Source organism: Vigna unguiculata, chromosome 4 (assembly GCF_004118075.2).
Source record: "Vigna unguiculata cultivar IT97K-499-35 chromosome 4, ASM411807v1, whole genome shotgun sequence".
In the NCBI taxonomy this organism is placed as follows: Eukaryota; Viridiplantae; Streptophyta; class Magnoliopsida; order Fabales; family Fabaceae; genus Vigna; species Vigna unguiculata.
In genome coordinates this window covers 29,538,324-29,558,874 of record NC_040282.1, presented here as the reverse complement: position 1 = coordinate 29,558,874, position 20,551 = coordinate 29,538,324, and the positions used below count along the sequence as shown (strand labels likewise).

General features: G+C 38.0%; 1 protein-coding gene across 1 annotated transcript; it reads right to left on the bottom strand.

The window, feature by feature from the left end:
- Nucleotides 1–15,252: 15,252 nt before the first annotated feature.
- LOC114180701 lies at nt 15,253–19,384 on the bottom strand. Its single transcript, XM_028067003.1, has 3 exons — nt 18,653–19,384; nt 18,378–18,561; nt 15,253–18,308 (listed from the first exon to the last, which is right to left on the bottom strand). Exons 1-3 carry the CDS (start codon nt 19,382–19,384, stop codon nt 15,253–15,255), a joined length of 3,972 nt encoding a protein of 1,323 aa, XP_027922804.1.
- Nucleotides 19,385–20,551: the final 1,167 nt, after the last annotated feature.

The following is a 20,551-nucleotide window of genomic DNA, read 5'->3' as shown; positions in this document are numbered from 1 at the left end:
CAAAGTCCTTAACGGACAAGGGAGCCACCATCAAACAGATATCACCGTAGAGGCCATTCTCAAACTTACGACATCTCCATTCCTCATCAAGTGGCAGGGTGTAGAAGCGGCTGAGGTGCTTGAATCTCTCTGCATACTCTGCCACGGTCTTCTCCCTTGAGTCAACTGGAGGAATTCCACCTCCTTGGCGTACCAGATGCTGTCTAGAAAATACTCAGAGAGGAATCTCTCCCTGAAAGCCTCCCATGTCACCTGCTCATCTCTCTCCTCTAGGATGGATTTGGTGTTGATCCACCAATGCTTCGCATCCCCCGTGAGCATATACACAGAGAACGTCAGCCTGTTCTCCGCGGGGCACATCTTTGCATCACAGATGCGCTCCAGGTCCTTCAGCCATTGGTTCGCGACATCCGGACTACTCTTCCCATCAAACTTCACTGGGTGGTTGTTATGACTTTGACAAGTGTACCAAGTCGCGCAAGTAGTAACCAGTAAGACCGGGATATCGTTTCCCAAGAGACTCGTGTATACTAAATAATTGTGTAATTAGTGATTAATTTAAACTAATGAATATATTCAAGATTTGGGTTTTTATATGCAAGAAAGTTAATATTTCATAAACAATTAAAATTGAACTTGGATATTTGAAGACTCTAGAAATGGTAAAGGCTGGAAATGCAATGGATTGATATTGTTGGAGTTAGACTTCACCTACTTCACTCTCATGTAAATTAAGCAATAAAACTCTTCTCCATTAATTACTAATGTCAACCCACAAGTTTACTCAAACTCTAATCCCTTAGTTGAATGAGCCTAGGTTTCCTTATTTAGAGTCAATTCCTTGAATCCTTAAATAAACAAACCCGCTTTACAAATTAGGGTTTAAGACAACTAATGAGTCAAGTTCCATTCCTAGATACAATTTCCATTAGGTATCTTGTTCCAATTCAAGGTTTCAAGAGATATTTTCCAATACCTAATGACCCAAATATCATGCAATGAATGGGTATAACAAAGCAAGCTTTAAATGCATAAACAAAGATACTAGAAATCAATGGAAGAAGCATATATATATTCAAACCATTCGAAAATACATAAGAGTTCAGTGGCTACATCTAACCCCAACAAAAATGGGTTTAGCTCTCCATTGTCATGGAGAGCTCAAGCTTACAAAATGGAAATGGAAGAGGGAGGAGACACAAAGAGGAAGATGGAGCTGTTCCCACAAGCCCTAGTAGACCTCCAAGCGCTCCAAGACGTGTTGTTCGAGCTCCAAAATGTCCAAGATCCTTTTCCCCTCGCGAAAACAGAAGAAAAGAAGCCAACTTGCCACATCAGCGAACAATGGCGCCTGGCGGCAGGGTCTCACCGCCAGGCGGTATCGGGCAACAGGGGGCAAAACTGGCAGCTACCACTCGGCGGTGTCCAGTTACCGCCAGGCGGTTCGTAACAGGGGCGCCTGGCTGGCGCTTGGTTGGCGCTTGACTGACGGTCTGTTCCGCCTGGCGCTTGCTTCGTGTCGTCAGGCGCTTCCTGTTGACATTTTTCTTCTTCTCCTTGCTATTCCGAGTCACTCATTAATCTGGATTTTTGGACAAAGCTTCCCATCTACAAAAAGGACACAAAAATGGGGATTAGTGGTATATTTAGATAAATATAACCCAAAATGTATTTATTTACAAAGTAAGGTAAAATTGAGGATTAAGTAGGTTAAAAGCTTTGGAAGAGATGATTTTGCTAATGAATATAGCTTGGATAATGGTAAAAATTAACATTATCAACTCGCCCAAACTTAAACCTTGCTTGTCCTCAAGCAAAAAGGTAACTTGGCCTAGATGAACAACACAATTGCAATGATCTAGTAAATCAAGAAAACATATGTCAATTGTGCTTGCTCTTATTTGAAAGATTGTGTAGCACATGTGTTTCATTAGCAAGGCAAACTAAAGCTATGGTGTTCACAAACAAAAATATCACAAGTACATGCAAGAGTTTATAAGGGATCAACAATCATGGCAAAATGTTTCCTTGATCAATGGGAACCACTTCTCACAAGAACAAGTGTTTCACTCAAGCCCACTAGTGTATGGATATAAACAACATTCTCTCTACCATCACAATGTCGCACAATTTAACTTTGCTTTTTGTTCAAAATGTCCAATACTTTCACAAGCATGCTATCATCACAAGGTCTTTTATGGCTTGTATCATGGCTAGGCTAAGAAGGAAATTTGGTTTTTCAGGATAACAAAAGTACTTTGAGCTAAGAGAGCAACTAATCAAATCATGACGTATTTTTCTCCCTTCTCTATTGAACCAATGAAACCAATTCCCAACTTGCTTGCACCAATTTTCTTTTCTTTTCTTTTCTTTTCAATTTTTTTTTTTGAATTGAACCATAAACTTTACAAATTTTCCCATGCTCTCTTGTATTAGCAATAATTCCCCCAAACTTGAACCATACTCATGACTAACAATCATTTGCTCTCTCAAGCTCAAGTAAGGTAGTCAATATCTTCACTATACTCAAGGTTCAAGGAATGACACATATTATCTTTAAGGCTCAAAGAAGACTCAAAGAATTTGCACAAGAAATCAACTTAAAAGGGATTGGCTCAATTATGTAACAAGAAAAAGAAAGATGGCCTTGATCACCTGTAGCATGCAAGTAAATGAATAACAATTGAACTCAAGCAAAGTCAATTATGAGTCCACAGTGATAGCATTCACACAAATCAACTCTGGGGTACAACCTCTCACAGGGTATTTGGGTTCCACAATTGTCAACATATGCCAAATCATTGATCACAATTAAACTCAAGCATCACTATATCAAAATGAGAACAACCACAAGCTCATGCTCACAAGCCAATTCAACATCATTTCATAACAAGCACAAAAGATGATCATGAAAGTAGTAATTCAATGCAAAAGATTAGTTCACCACAACCAAGTTACAAAGTTCTACACTATGCTAAAAGTTCAATACTATCAAAAGAAAGTAAGACTGAAAACTAAAAGCATAAAATAAATCAGGACTATCAACAAAACAAGTCCTGCAAATGTGAATCACTCTCTCCAAGTGCTCAGGCGTCATCCTCGCCCTCTTCGTCTAGCTCCTCATCCTCTGCAGCAGCTGAGGCTCCACCTCCCCAGTAGTAGTGGCCTGGGCCCCAGGCCAAGCAACAGTGGCAGCAAATTCCTCAGCTGATGGGGTGTGCAGCTCAGGATAGTTAGGGAGATGCCCCTAAGCATGTCAGCATTGGCCATCCCCATCCGGTATAAGGCCTGCATCTGGGGTTCCAGGAGCTGAGGTGATCGAGCTTGGCCTCCAAAGCCTGCAACCGCATGTCAATGGTGGGAGTTGCCTCGGGCTCGGGCTCTGGCTCAGCCTCTGGCTGTGGCTGATGGCGCCTCCTGGGTCTGGGAGCAACTGAGCAGAACCTCTGAAAATATGAAAAGTCTAGGTCCTGCGTTGCTTTCTCCATCGGGGGTACAAAAATGTCCACCCCTGCCAGGCTGCAAAGATGGGTGATGAGAGAGGGATGGCCAAGAGCGGCCTTGCCAGCGGCGTTAGCACACCGGTGGATCTCATTGGCAATGAATTGCCCTACATCCATCACCCGACCTGTCAGGATGGTGTATAGAATGGTGGCGCGTCCCTCCGTAAGATCAGACACATGGGAGCATGGGGAGATGTTGGCGTGCACAAATGCTGACCAGAAGCGGGCCAAGGGGTGAAGGGAACCTCTCTGAATCGTGCCCCTGTGAAATCCTTCACCCGCCAAGCAGAGTGCTTGGATTAGCTCTCCAGGCGCCACGCCCTCATCATCCAACACTGAAAACTAGCACTCCACATCATCAGCCAGTTGGGTGCCCAAAAACTCATTGATCGTGTCAGCATCAAAGGGCACCCTTTTCCCCCGCACATAACTGAGAAAGTGGGGGCTGCTGAGGTGGTAACCTTGGCGTTAGCATAGAATTCCTTCACCAAGGTTACACTAAAAGTGCTAGGATAGCTACCCAGCCTTTCCCAGCCACGCTTGATCAACTCCAGCTGAAATTCGTTGACCTCCCCGGGCTTAAGAATCACTTTCCTCTCTGTCACCAACTTTCGTTGCATGACCACTTGGAAGCGGTCTTCATTATCCTTTGTGAGGAAGTAATGAGAGTAAATTCTCTCCTTTCGCTTTTGCCCTTTCGAAGGATTGCCCACGGTGGTCTTCATTCTTTTGGGATTTGAGGAGGATGCCATCTGCAAAATAAACATCGGTACAAAGACGCAATTTAGAGTTAGCATTGAAGTGAGAGATTCAATCAAAAGAGAGTTAATTGCATCTAAAGACTAAACTAGAATAACAAAATGTCAAGTCATTCATATGCAAAAACCCTTGTAGCATTGGTGCCTCACAACCCAAGCTACAATCACAAGAAAGCAAAGAAAGAGGCAAAAATAGGGGCCACCGCCTGCCCCTCCAAAACTGCGCTAGGCGCCAGCTTGCAACAGTGGGCACTGCTAGGCGCCACCGCCTGGCGGTAAACAGGCCAAAATGGCCACCGCCAGGCGGTACACAACAGGGCACCATGGAATGCAGTGAATGAGCACAAAACAACAGAAAAACACATCACAATGGCAGCCCACACAGAAACACGAGTTTTTAAACACAAATAGCAACAAAACAACATGTATATGAAAGCAAAGTAAACCCTAAGCTAGTGAATCACAATGGAGTAAAAAACAAGCATAAAAAATGCAAAAACGAGGAGAGCACATGAAAGATGTTTTACTTGAGTGGAATGCACGAGTGAATGTTGCAAGAAGTGAGATTGGAGAGTGTGTAAGGTGGACTGGTGCGTGTAAGGGGCAACTGCGCCTGGCGAGAGTGTGGCAGCAGTGTGAGTGAGAGTGGTTAGGGCACGAGAAAACGAGAGTGAGTTCAAATTTGGGATTAGGGTTTGAATTTGAGAGAGATTGGGAAGTAGAGAGTGAGATTGAGAGTTAGGGTTATGAGTGTGGTGAGGAATGAGAACAAGGCGCCAGGCGGGGGTAATAAGGGGTAAGGGTTTGGGCCAGGTCAGAACAGATTTTAAAAGGCCCAAGCATAGCTCGCACAGCGCTACCGCCTGGCGGGAGGTCACTAGCCGCCAGGCGGCGTATCAGCAAAATGCCACTGCATCAGTTTTTCTGGTGTGGCGCCAGGCGGGCGCTAGGGAGCCGCCAGGCGGCTAGCTCCTGGAATGCTCCCAGGGGCTGAATTTACAGACTGCACCTGGCGGGAGAGAGTGCACCGCCAGGCGGTTAAGCTGCAGGGGTGGAATTTTTGTGTTTTTTTTGGGTTATGGTTGGGTTGGTTTTGACTCTATTGTGCTCCCACCAACCTTTCACTCTTGCACACATACTTTTTCAAGCTTGTCAACTTCAAACCAAGCATTCACACTCAAGCAAAACATTCAATTCACAAAACACATGCACAACTTAACTTAAGATTTGAATTTACTACACAAGCTATGCTACTAATATTCTCACAAACAACCAATTGTACACTACCACATTCTATGATGCACAAAGGATAAACTCAATTCAAAATGCTACAACTAGCACATGCTAACACCATCCTAAAACTAAACATGCTTAACAACATTCTAGGCTATGCTTCCACAAATTCACAAATGCAAATTTAACACAAAATTCAACATCTCAACAACACAACAATCATACTAACACAATTCACACATGCATACAAACATCATACTGAATTGAAAACAAAAATTAAAAGCTAGAATGAGTTTAGAGCACTGGGTTGCCTCCCAGGAAGCGCTTGTTTAACGTCACGAGCCTGACGGGTAAGGCGCTTAAGATTGGTTGGTGCTTTTGGTGTGCTCCTTCCCAACCTCACACCTATACAACTTCAATTGAGCACTAGTCACCAATTTAGTCCTTCTAGAATAAGGAGCTTCAATTTCAATTCTTCCATCAACTTTGATGTCTCTAATAACCCATAGCCTTGCCCAATTTGACTTGAATCTTCTAGGAGAAATCTTCAAATGTTCCTTTCTCATCACAATTGGTTGGCCAAGTCTAAGTCCATTATTCCCCATCAAAGAGTGGTGGTGAACTAGAGCATCATCTTTCTCTTCCCTCTCTTCATTCACCTTCGCAGAGAAACAATTGGAGCACTTTTCAAGCAACTTTGAAGCTTGCCAAGGTCTACTAGTCACAGATAAGACTTCATTGACGACCTTAAGACTAGTTTGTTCATCAGTCGGTTCTTGCACAACTTCAAGAACATTGAATGTCACCTCCTCATCTTGGTCTTTCAATTTTAGCGTTCCATCATCCACATTGATAACAACCTTTGCTGTCTTCATGAATGGCCTCCCAAGAATAAGTGGTACCCCTTCATCTTTCTCCATTTCCATCACCACAAAATCAACTGGGAATTTAAGATTATCTATTTGCACCACCACATCTTCCACCACACCATAGGGGTATTTGACGGAGCTGTCTGCTAGCTGCAAGGTCATCCTTGTTGGCTTGGCTTCGAGACCACCAATCTTTTTAAGCATAGATAGGGGCATAAGATTAATGCTAGCCCCTAAGTCAACAAGAGCTTTCCCCATATCTTGATTTCCAATGGTGCAGGGGATGGTGAAGCTACCCGGATCCTTGAATTTTGGAGGAAGATTTTTCTGAATTATGGCACTACAATTCCCTTGCACTTCAATAGTTTCCTCTTCTATATACTTCTTCTTTTTGCCAAGGAATTCCTTCATGAATTTTGCATAAGAAGGTATTTGTTGCAGTGCTTCAGAAAAGGGAATCTTGATCTCAAGCTGCTTGAATATGTCTTTGAAGCGAGCTAACTGTCTCTCTTTCTCTTTTCTTGAAGGATTTTGAGGATAGGGAAGGGGTTTCACAACAACTTTCTCTTTTTGTCTTTTCTCTTTATCCTTCTCTTCACTTTTATTCTTTCCTTCTTCCTCAACAATCTCTTCATCAACTTCTTCCTCTTGAATCTTTTCTTCATTCTTTCTCTTTTCTCTAGCCTCCACCTTTTCTTTACAACCTAGTCCAACCTCCTTTCCGCTTCTAGTGAAGATGGCCTTACATTGCTCTTTGGGGTTGGCTTCGGTGTTGGCGGAAAAAGGACATCCTTGTTGATCAGCCAATTGCTTGGCTAATTGCCCCACTTGCACCTCCAAGTTTTTTATTGATGCATCAGTGTTCTTTTGTTTTTGAATTGACATTTGCAAGAAATGTTGCATCATGTCCTCAAGCTTTGAGGTTCTATCAGTCAGAGAGGGATGTTGGTAAGTTTGTTGATGTGGGGGCCTATTGGAAGGTCCAGCTTGGCCCATGCTTTGATGAGGTCTCCATCCTTGGTTATAGTTCCCTGGTCGGCCTTGATTGCCCATATAACTAACTTCCTCTTGAGATGTGCTTGGCATAGCACATTGCCCATTGGTATGGTTTCCTCCACATAACTCACAACTTTGCACTTGTTGAAGTTGAGCTACAGAGGCGTTTTGAAGCTCTTGAGGAAGTTGTGACAATTTCTTCATCAGGGTCTCCAGCTGCTGAGTCATAATCTTGTTTTGAGCCAATAGAGCATCTTGGGATTGAAGCTCTAGAATACCCTTCTTTTGAGAATGAGCTCTCTCAGTATAGGCTTCATTATCATTAGCTGCCATATTCTCTATTAACTCATAAGCTTCCTCTGGCGTCTTCCACTTGATACTCCCACCGGCAGAGGCATCTAACATCAACTTTGACTGGGACTTAAGACCTGCCAAGAAAAGAGTAAGCTGTGTAGGTTGATCAAACCCATGAATGGGGGTCTTCCTCAGCAGTCCCTTGAATCTATCCCATGCTTGGCCCAAGGACTCATCCATATCTTGTTGAAATGCCGAGATTTCCTGCTTTCCCTTGTTAACCTTGGACTGGGGAAAATATTTGCTCAAGAACTTTGCAACCACATCATCCCAGTTAGTGAGGCTATTTTCAGGAAAGGAATTCAACCAAGCTTTTGCAGGTCCTGCTAGTGAGAACGGGAAGAGACTCAGGCGTATGGCTTCATCAGGAACTTGATGGATCTTCACAGTATTGCATATCTCCAAGAATGTGGCCAGATGAGTGTAGGGATTCTCATGAGACAGGCCATTGAACTGATTACTCTGCACCAGATGAATAAGAGCTGGCTTCATCTCCATGTTGGTGGCATTGACAGCTGGCCTAGCAATACTGTTGAAGTTAATATGGCCTGTGAACGCTGCATAATCTTCCAAAGTGCGTCTTTCACGACCTCTACCATCACCATGAGGATTGTCTGCCATTTCTTCTTCTGGCAAAGGATCAGGATTCTGAGAAGTAGATGAAATAGTGTCTGAAGCAGAAGAGTGATGGGCAACTTGTTGTGCTTGAGCTCGTCTTCTCCTTGTGGCACTATTGTTTCTACGGGCAGTTTTCTCTATCTCGGGATCAACAAGGAGTGGTTCTGAAGATGCAGTTCTCCTTGTACGGATCCTACCCTGCATAAACTATAGAGCAACAACAAAAACAAGCTCGAACTACAAGTTAGCCCAAAAATAATGTGCGTATATAAGTAAACAAAAACAGTAAATATGCACAAAAGAATTTAAGTCTAAATAAGTCAAAAATCACACAATAGTCTAGTATTAGACACGGGTCCCCGGCAACGGCGCCAAAAACTTGTTATGACTTTGGCAAGTGTACCAAGTCGCGCAAATAGTAACTGGTAAGACCGGGATATCGTTTCCCAAGAGACTCGTGTATACTAAATAATTGTGTAATTAGTGATTAATTTAAACTAATGAATATATTCAAGATTTGGGTTTTTATATGCAAGAAAGTTAATATTTCATAAACAATTAAAATTGAACTTGGATATTTGAAGACTCTAGAAAATGGTAAAGGCTAGAAATGCAATGGATTGATATTGTTGGAGTTAGACTTCACCTACTTCACTCTCATGTAAATTAAGCAATAAAACTCTTCTCCATTAATTACTAATGTCAACCCACAAGTTTACTCAAACTCTAATCCCTTAGTTGAATGAGCCTAGGTTTCCTTATTTAGAGTCAATTCCTTGAATCCCTAAATAAACAAACCCGCTTTACAAATTAGGGTTTAAGACAACTAATGAGTCAAGTTCCATTCCTAGATACAAGTTCCATTAGGTATCTTGTTCCAATTCAAGGTTTCAAGAGATATTTTCCAATACCTAATGACCCAAATATCATGCAATGAATGGGTATAACAAAGCAAGCTTTAAATGCATAAACAAAGATACTAGAAATCAATGGAAGAAGCATATATATATTCAAACCATTCGAAAATACATAAGAGTTCAGTGGCTACATCTAACCCCAACAAAAATGGGTTTAGCTCTCCATTGTCATGGAGAGCTCAAGCTTACAAAATGGAAATGGAAGAGGGAGGAGACAGAAAGAGGAAGATGGAGCTGTTCCCACAAGCCCTAGCAGACCTCCAAGCGCTCCAAGACGTGTTGTTCGTGCTCCAAAATGTCCAAGATCCTTTTCCCCTCGCGAAAACAGAAGAAAAGGAGCCAACTTGCCACATCAGCGAACAATGGCGCCTGGCGGCAGGGTCTCACCGCCAGGCGGTATCGGGCAAACAGGGGGCAAAACTGGCAGCTACCGCCCGACGGTGTCCAGTTACCGCCAGGCGGTTCGTAACAGGGGCGCCTGGTTGGCGCTTGGTTGGCGCTTGACTGACGGTCTGTTTCGCCTGGCGCTTGCTTCGTGTCGCCAGGCGCTTCCTGTTGACATTTTTCTTCTTCTCCTTGCTATTCCGAGTCACTCATTAATCTAGATTTTTGGACAAAGCTTCCCATCTACAAAAAGGACACAAAAATGGGGATTAGTGGTATATTTAGATAAATATAACCCAAAATGTATTTATTTACAAAAGTAAGGTAAAATTGAGGATTAAGTAGGTTAAAAGCTTTGGAAGAGATGATTTTGCTAATGAAATATAGCTTGGATAATGGTAAAAATTAACATTATCAGTGGTGCTTCAGAAAATCTTCTAAACTCCACTCCCTAGCTGCTGGTCGTGGCTCAAGACCAAAAGCGGGTGCAGTAGTCCTGTTCTCCTCCAGCTGGCGGAGGGCCTCCATATGCTGTCGATGAGCATCCTCAACAGCCACTCTTGCAGCTTCCATCTGCTGCGTCACCAACTGTTGCTGCTCGAGCGACACTGCTTGTCGCTGCATAGATGCCTCGTGCTGTTGCATCATTGCTGTGCTTTGCTGAGTCATGGCGGCCACCACACTTCTATTACTTTGGCGATATCTGGCACATCGCCATGGGAGGATTGGGAGGTCCTACGATGAGGTGTCATAGTTCACTAGCACACAGAAAATTACTTGGTTAGGCTTGATAAGACATGATCTTAACTAAAAACACTAAGAGAAACACAGAGAAAGCTAAGCGGACATTCAAGTCCACAGAACTAAGGAATGACCGCTCTAATATCATAAATGTAACACCCCATTTAAATAATAAACATAATTAAAGGAAGCGTTACACATGATAATACAGAAATGCAGTCTTGGAGTTTAAACACAAATCCATACAATCCAAGGTACCCAACTATGCCAAAACGAACCAGATACAAATATTCAACAATAAGAAGATTGGGAATTTTAAGAATAGCCAATACATGGGTCGTGGCTCTAAAAGAAAACCCAAAGAAGAGAATCCAGCCCAGATGGTTAAGCAGCGGAGTCACCGTTCCCCTGTTAACTGCGAGGACCTCTCACATCTGCTCCCATCAATAAATTGATGATCATCACAAAAGAGAAGAGCCAGATACAAGACAACCCGACAAACAAATAGGGTAAGCTAGAATAAAACAGTTCATCAAGTAGTCACATGCTATTCCATAATCCAAGCATTTTATATATCATCCAAACATGTTCTGATTTCCCAAACAACACACTAGACTCTGACCCGACTCATTCGGATACATACAGTCTGGTCGGATTCAGCGGATGCTTACACTTGTGGTGGATACCTCTGTTCACCCCCGAGCTGCTCACCCTTGAGCTATGTGTTACAAGTGTTACAATGAATCAATTACCTCACACAAGGTTAGCCCTTAATGAGTTTCAGGCCTCTTGCTACTCTCACCACAAGAGTCAGTCCGCTCTAAGTGAGACTAACTAACTCCTTAGAGTGTCAGGATGCAACCTTACCTTGAATCCTTACCAAACCATATAGATGGGGCACCACCATGGATACCCATTAACAGGAGTCATGGAATTACGTCCCGACCACTGAAGCACTACCCTGAAATCCCACCTAGAGATCTCAAGGATTTAGGCACTGACCACACACTATACATATTCAATCAATCATGAAATATTCACCACACATGTCAATATCATGTTAATCTTTGTAACCACCCTCATTCGTATCTCATATTTAGTCAACCATAGCTCAACCTCCCCAAAGCCATGGAAATAGAATCGTACATCATGCTAATACCATGCCAAGCATCATCACTCATTTTCCATGAATCCCTCCACATTTCATATCAATTCTATAAACATCCCATCATATTGAATCCATGAACCAGTCCCATACATACACATCATGCATCCCACGCTTTAAGCAGATCAAATCATCCAAAATATATTAATCACACAAGAATCGGCAAGGGAAACAGAACTTGGTGCATTCTCGCCCAGCCTCTCGCTCAGGCAGAGGGGTCTCGCTCAGGCGAGGGCTCGAAAAGAGGAACAGTGGCGCTGTGACGCACTTTTCCTTATGCGAGACCTCCTCACCTAAGCGAGACGTGCTCTCGCTCAAAGCTGGAGCTCATCGCCTGAGCGACAGCTCGCGCAGGCTGAAATGGGCGAGTACTGCTAATCTCGCTTAGGCGAGACAGGTCGCTTGGGCGAGATATGCAGGACCCTCCACTATTCATGCATGCACAGACCAAACATTTTACTCACATCAAACATACCGTACATATTCACAGCACTAAAACTTCAATCATACATTCAATATCACAAAAATGGCCATAAAACTCATCAATATAGCTTAAGACACAAACTCTAACTTCCCTTACCTGGAAAGGGGTTAAATGGGGGCTTTGGCAGCCAAGCGTGGAAAACACAACAACTCTAGGAACGAACGAAAAAGATGGAGTAGAAAGCGGGTTTGAGCTAGCTTGAAGATGACGGAGCCCTAAACCCTAGCAGAGCTTCTGTTATGTAAGAGGAAGGAGTCAAGGCTTGATTTGGTAAAGTGAGAGTAGAATCGGAGTCTTGGCTACTTTAGGGGCCTTGGCACCCCATGGACCAGTCATTAGGCCCATCTGCTTAGGATAATCCTTTAAGACTTGGGACCAAAAAAAGAGAATAGAAATAAAATGGGTTTTACATCCCATAAGAGATTCACTTTATTAAAATCATTATAACTAATCGAATTAATTGGGATAAAATAAAGTATGGAAGTATAAGGTTGGTTGGCCACAATGCACCTTGAATCTCAATATGCAATCTGCCCCCTACTTAGTGTTTAAAACGTTGGATATGTTTATAGATGATTTTTTAAATAATTTTAAAATAAGAAAGTGGAAAATAGTAATAAATGTTTCAAAAGTTAAAATTAGTTTTTATTAATTCATTAAAATTTTATTATATAGTTTTCTCAAAACATATGTTTTTAATTTATACATAAATTATTTTAACATATGAAAAAAATTAATCTTACTTTTTTTAACTTATTTTCATATTTTAAAAGTGTCTAGACACACTACTAAAACAACTCATACTTTCTGCCAATTTTGTATTGAAATTTTTTTCGTAGAAAATATTTATAAATTTTGTTATGAAAAAAAAATTGCAGAAAATTGATGCCAATTTTTTGCAAAAATATTTTGTATAAAACACTTTTCATAACAAATTTTATAGAAAATACTTACGAATTTTATAATTTTGTAGAAAATAATTATCTACGAAAGAATTACCTGCTTCTTGCAAATTTTTTAAACAAGTTTTCAAGAAAAATCTCATGAAAATTTTTAATAATGACAAAAATTTAAAGACTAAAGACCGAAAAGAAATGTTTCACACGCTATAGTATAGAACGTGAGATGTAAGTCATTAAAGTTTCTACAATTGCAATATTTATCAAAGTCTCTTATGCATATCAAATCAAAGTTATTTTCATTTTCAATTATTTTTAATCAGAGACTTTTGAAGTCTTAGTGTTTATCTTTTATCCTTTTTAAGTCATTGCAATTATTCAAGCCGTAATGAAAAGTTAAGAAAAATATTTAAGAGAATTTTTCTAACTTAAATTTTAGAAAATAAATTACTTTTATTATTAGTTGCATGTCCAACTTAGAAAGGGACTTATTTTCATAAATTATAAGATATAATTTAATGGTTGTATAAATATTAGGATAAGTTCTACATTTTGTTAAGAATCGCATACATGCCATTTTACTAAAAGTGGTAGTATTTTATTTAAAAAATAAAAAAATAATAAAAATTACTTTGTGTACCAAGTTGGGTGATAAATGACAATATATAAAAGTCTGTAATAAATTTTAAAGAAGTCCTTTTCTTATTTTCCTCTTTTAGTAGACTTTTGAAGTCATCTTCCAATAATTTTTCAATTTTAAAGTTGTGGTCCATTTTTTTTTTATAATTTTGATTGGTTGTTATTTTTCAGTTATATTTTTATCAAACTGCTTGGAAATTGATGGTATTCTACCAATAATGAAGAAATAAAAAAAACTTTAAAAAACATTATTACATACTAGCGAAAACACAGGCGCTGTCGCGCCTGTGTGTTCGCTTTTTTTTATGTATTTATACGTATAATATTAAGAATAATCGATTACAATTTATGATGGGTATAAGTAGATTGGTTAAAAAAGAAAACAGTAAATTACTAAGTCATAAAATTATATATCAACTAATATTTAATACATTTGATCAAGATTTGGAGTTAATGAGTTATATGTGATGGAGTCAATGGTAGTTGTTTATAAATATACAAACTATTTTAGTACGTGTCTATAAATATACATTCATTAAAAGAATGAAATATATATTTCATACATACATGATGCAGAAAAAAATAGTAAATGAAAGTATCATATATTGACATCCTTAAACATTTCTTTAATTGGGAGGCCAAATAAAGATTGATGTCTAGGATGTGTTTCAGCTTCCCTGCATTGTAAAAAAAGTAAATATTATTGCTAATATATATGCAAATAACAGAAATATTATGTAGCAATTGAATTATGTATAGATAATAAAAAAAACTTTATTTACCTTTGAAGCAGTCTTCTTAATTCTTTGTAGAAGACATGGTCCATAAGTTGTTGAGTTTTAAAGAACTAAAAAATATCATTGAATAATGTTATTTTCTTATGAGTCATTAAATGTATATGTAATGGTATACAAATATTGAAGAAATAGTAATAACCTCATTGATGCATATATTTTGATAAACACAAAGATTGTTGTTGTAGCGAGTATGGATTGGTAATGATTTTTGTTGTTTCCTGGTAATGGAAAGAAGTTAAATAAAAAAGAATAAAGATTTTTTGTGGTATTATAGAAGAATAATGGAAGAAAGTATAATGGAAGAAAGTAAATAATTTTAAATGTGCATAATACCTGCATGTCTTTTGAGAAAGTAATTCTCGTTTGATTAGATTTGAAAGTTGTGTTTTATCAGTTATCACAGTGGATCCCCAACCAATAGAATAAATTTTCAAATGATGAATCTACAATTGAAGAACAATATATGTAAACACGATGCACAATATAGTTGTATTGATATATGTAAACATGACATATTATAGTTGAAATGAATTATTTTGATTACCTTGTTGTCTATTGGCTTAACCAATGAAAGTGAATATTCATCCTTCCAAGTGTTCCATTGGTTCATAAATTTTGCATTCTACGAAGAAAATGTCAACTATTGCAAGATTGGGAACTAAACTTTTAAAACTACACTTATCGCATATCACCTCTTGTGGTATAAATGTGTGGAAATGACTTACATGTAATTCTTCATTGAGGTGTAAGTTGTCCTTAGTTATTATCGTACCTGCAAGGTATAAAATAAATATGATGAATTTTATTTTTGTAGTTGTAAATATAAGTATAATTAGGTAGAATATGAAAATATAGTCATTTTAATGACATAAATGAAGTAAAAAACGAACAATACCTAGTTTTGAGATAACAAAATTTCCTTATAAACAACATTCTTGGTAAAAATGCCTTCTTGTCCTTCAAGGTGTCCTTCTTTAATAAGGATTTTTGTGGAAGTTTGAGAAACACCTCTTGATAAAGCAACATATAATTGACCATGGCTAAAAACATGTCGTGGAAGGTAAATTCCAACGGTAGGTATAGTTTGTCCTTGTGATTTATTTATAGTAATTGCAAAACTCAATCTCACAGGGAATTGTTTCCTAATAAGCACAAAAGGAAGACCTGCACTCTCTGTTGTTTTATGTTTAATTCTTGGTAAGAAAGCTCTTTTTCCTGCATGGTGACCTGTCAATATTTCAACATCCAGCATGTTCATATAGAACCCACGACATAATAATCTTGTCCCATTACATAACCCAGATTTAGGGTCTATGTTTCGCAACAACATTAACGGTGATCCTTTTTTAACCTTTAAGTTATGTGGTGGCAAACCTCCTGGACAAATAGTGTGTAAGTACTCATGTTGGTATAAATGATATGTGTCTCCTTCAACCTCATCAAATGACAACAAATTACGATCTTCTCCTGGAAATAGATCGATAATTATGTCATTAAGTTTTTCTACATCTTCATTTTTTGGAGTTAGTATGGCTCGTTCAGCCATATAAGATGCATCCCATGTATGAAATTGTAACTGAGAAAAAGTTTGGTGTATGAGGTGTTGTATTGAGGTTTCTCCTTCCCATGATATTGCTAGTTGTTGGGGTATTTTAACCATGTCATCAACTTGTGTTGGTTCAATACCATCTCCAATGCGCATGAGATATTCAGCAAAATTGTGATCTTGTAATGATCTCATGTTTTGTTGTAAATGTAATATCTTTGTGTTACTCCATAAATGAGAGTTAATAATACAGGCAGAAATCATTTGTGCTTTTGTACCTTTTTGAACAACTGGCAGTACCTGACGAAAATCACCTCCTAATATGATCACTTTCCCCCCAAATGGAGCATCAGAATCTAGAATGTCCTTTAATGTTCGATCTAGTGCCTCCAAAACATATCTGTTAATCATGGGTGCTTCATCCCAAATAATTGCCTTTGCTATTTTTATTAGTTTTGCAAGATCTGATTGTTTACTTATAGAACAAAATGAACCGGCCTCGATATTGATAGGTATTTTAAATCGAGAATGTGCAGTTCTACCACCCGGTAATAATGTTGCTGCTATACCAGAGGAGGCTGTAGCTAAAATAATTTGACCGTTGCTCCTACAATGTGCAATTAAAGTACGATAAAGAAATGTTTTACCGGTTCCGCCTGGTCCATCCACAAAAAAGACTTGACTTTGATTACGGTTGATTACATCTAAAATGGTATTGAAGGCAATGAGTTGGTCATGATTCAATCTGTGTACATTGTCAACATCTTCATTAGGTATCTGTATTGATAATTCTTCTTGTATAATTCTTGGTACTGAAGTAGTTGCCAATGCATCATAAGATAAAGGTGGCAAATCAAAATCCTTGATTGTTTTACCATGCTGAATTAAAAAGTCATTTAAATCCCTCAATAACATAGGAATCAAGTTCTCATTGACAGAAGTGTTGGTTGAAGTATAATCTTCTAGCATATAGGTGTGGAAGTGATTCCAAAGGCTTCTAATATCAGTTGGTTCACAAAAAAGTAATATGGTCACAAATAGTCTTCGTAAAGCATATGGCATTTGTAAAGTTGATGCTTCAACTAAGCATTCATGAATACTATTGTCACTTTCTAAAAATCCCCATTTCTCAGTCGCCTTGTTGAATGTGTGACAATATGTTTCATTTGGTGATAATAGATATTCCCAACTGGTTGGTCCTCTTATGTGAGAAAGCAAAACCCGCAAGAAGAACTTATCTCCTTCAGAAGGAGATACAGTATACATTCGGCCGATAACTTTCTTGTTTGACCTTCTTGGATACCATTCCTTATGTCTATTATTCCAACAATAATGCTCTGGAATTTCCCGATACAAAAATGTTCTAGATTGGGGATCTCTTTGATTGAGTGCAAAAAATTGTGTGAGCATGGTTTTGGAGTTGTTATCATCATTCAACACGTCATTGATGTTTTGGTGCTTATAAAATCGCACTTGTTGTCGATTTGGTAAATGAATTTGCAATCTTTCAACAGCTGGATTCATTCGATAGATTGTAAATCTGAAGATTTTCCATAAAGCCTCGGGAGCACAAATCCATCTAGCATCGAGATATTGCTGGACTTCATCTATAATTGGTCCTTTATGAATCTCCATTGCTACTCGATCCGGTCCTTTGTAAACATACTTATACAAATATTTAATACTTTTGATGTTGCTGCAGACTTCAACATTTATATGACAGTCGTATTTTAAGAGTAACCAAGGATTATAAGGAACCACCCATCTATTGTCAACAGTCACATTTCTATTTATGGAAATTGGTTCATCAAAACGTCTTCTATATTGTGGATATGAATCATTACCTTGTCGTGTTTCTTCCAAGAAATCCTTGGGAAATCTCTTTTGGCATTGATTGCGCTTCATACATGGTGATCTAGGATTGAGAGTTCCGCAATGACCATGTATCATGTGTTTCAACACAGCTTCATGCAATTGTGGTTCTTCTGCCTTATTTGGTATTTCTGCCCTCACAATGCTATCATAATCTTGTGGATCACGTAACTTATCATTATTATCTAAGATCAATAGCATATGTACATGCGGCAACCCACGTTTTTGAAATTCAGTAACATACATATAACTATTAACTTTTCCGAGGACTCCTTTATTAACAACATCTTCCTTCAATTGCTCAAATTTTACTCGAAAGATTCTTGTGAGCAAGTCAGGGCGATCTTGTGGAGTTTGTTGATTTTGTAGTTCAGAAGAAATTTCACTCCAAGATGGATTGCATGTCATTGTAAGAAAAATATCAGGTTTTCCATTGTGAGCAACAATTGCCATACCATCTTGATATCGTTGTGTCAAGTCTCGACGACTACCAATAAATGACGATGGTAATATTGTCCTCTTTCCAACAGTATCTTCAAAGAAATGAAAGAGTGAATGATAATATAATTAGATGTAATAAATGTTGTTTTAAATATATTTACCTGCGTGAGTTTGTCCTTCATGCAAAGCATCCTGCAAACCTTGGTACACTTCAGCACGAATGTTGTTTTGATGATTACGAATCCATCGTAACCTTCCGGTCTCAATCTTAACGTAGTTATCTACAACATATTGTTGTAAAAGTCGTCCCGCTTGTAATATTACAGACTGATCATTTGGACGAATCTACATTAAATAATCACGTGTTTCTAAAATATGTTAGCCTTCTTAATATTACATAATTTAATGAAACTGGGATAATTATGATAGAAGTTACCTGAAGCATGAAACTATAATATTCTCGGCAAGAGATACTTTGGCCATTATGATTTTTTGTGTTGGTGTCCCAGCCATATGTTCCAAATGGAAATAATAAAGGATATTGTAAAGGATCATAATATCCTACGGTTTCTTGTATGTTTATTAAATTTCCATCATGACCTACAACTTTAATATCTCGGCCACGTGCCATTGATTTTGTGTCTGCAGTAACAATAATAGCTGCTACTTGAGATGCAGTTGGAAGATTATACTGTGGTTGATTCGCAGGACGCTCTTTAATGAGTAAAGAACATATCTGAATATTTGGTTCTTCAGCAAGTTGTCGAAATACATGCACAAAAGGATTGCACCGGTGTAATATTTGTTGTAATTTATGAACAATATTTTGATGAAGTTGAGGGTTTTCCAACATCCTATTTTGTAATTCATGTTCAGTGTCATAAATGTACAACTGCAAAAACCGGGGTCTGGACCCATCATTTGGATAAAATCCTCCTATCCTATGATAGATTGCACCTTGAGCACGAAAACTATATATACCACGACCATTTGCTACTATAGTTTCATCCATATGAACACCAAGAGAAGTGAATGAGAAGACATGATTGTAACTTCTTATATGTTGTCTAAAATGTCTACTTTCAGATGTTTGATCTGAAAATATTTGAAGAAGCTCATGTGGAGGAGGAACACGTGGAAGTAAGACTTTCCCACCAGAGCAACACATATCGCGCGATTCATGATAAAATAATCGTGCATGACAATGTGGACATGTAGTTGGTGTAAATAATTGAAATTTGAGCATCGGAACCGTATTTAAAAAATTTCTAGCACTATTATGTGTTCGGGGGAATCCATGTAGCATATCTACATTATTGTGATAAATTGGAGGAATAGTAAATAATGTAGTATTATAAATTCCAAAAGTATGAAAAGTGCATTCTTAAAGCACAACATGTATTAATTATGGTAGGAAAAAGATACAAATAAGGTTCAATGGTACCAAAATTAGTATTAACTATTGATGGAAATAATTTACTAACCATGTTGAAGGGCATTGACGTGTGTATTACTTTGTGTAGGAAAACCATAACCTGTGTGGTATTAAATCAATGAAAAAAAGTGCATAATAAAAAACCAATATCACTGTAATAAATAAAGAGTAAATTAAAAACCATGATAGTTGGTAATAAAGTATAATCATATCTTGATACATAGAGAAAAAAAAAGGAAGTAATTGCGAAAATTAACGATACTTAAAGGTGTTTTATTTTTCAACATCGTAATAAATTATATCAAAATCATAATTACAAATCCTATAATAGTAAATAAATAGAATGAAAATATTTTTTGAAATGGAATGTAGGCAAAACAACTTCACGAAAGGAATAAAAATGATGTGGTTGCAGAGAAAAACAAACTGTAAAATAACGGTTACTTTTGAAACAATTTTAAAAATAATAAATAATTTATTATATTATTAAAAAGGGTAAAATAGGAATTAAAGAAAGTGGACACAGAAAGGGGAATCCCCTTTATATATTGTTATAGATAATGATATTTAGGAATAGTATATGATAATTTACTACAAGAAAAACATGAAATGGTGACTGATTTAGTCAGTAACCCATATCAGTCACTATTTTTCGTCATTGGTGGTAGTAGTTGATTTATTGTCTGAATCAATGACTAAATTAGTGACTGATTCAATGATCGAATCAGTACTTGATTTAGTGACCAATTTAATTACTAATTTATTTGTAATTTAATGACAAATTTTTTGGTCACTAATGATATTTCTATTTATTTTTAACCACTTCAAACATAATTTAATAATTAGTTCTCTAAGGCTTTTTTCATTTTATCATACCTTAATTATACACTTGATTTTCTT

Excerpts from the sequence above, each read along its gene's own strand:
- LOC114180701 (XM_028067003.1), bottom strand. The coding sequence starts at position 19,384 with ATGTGTTGCTCTGGTGGGAAAGTCTTACTTCCACGTGTTCCTCCTCCA. Across the intron at positions 18,562-18,652 it reads ATTATAGTTTCATGCTTCAG|ATTCGTCCAAATGATCAGTC; the intron begins GTAACTTCTATC and ends TATTTAATGTAG. Across the intron at positions 18,309-18,377 it reads TGAAGGACAAACTCACGCAG|ATACTGTTGGAAAGAGGACA; the intron begins GTAAATATATTT and ends ATTTCTTTGAAG.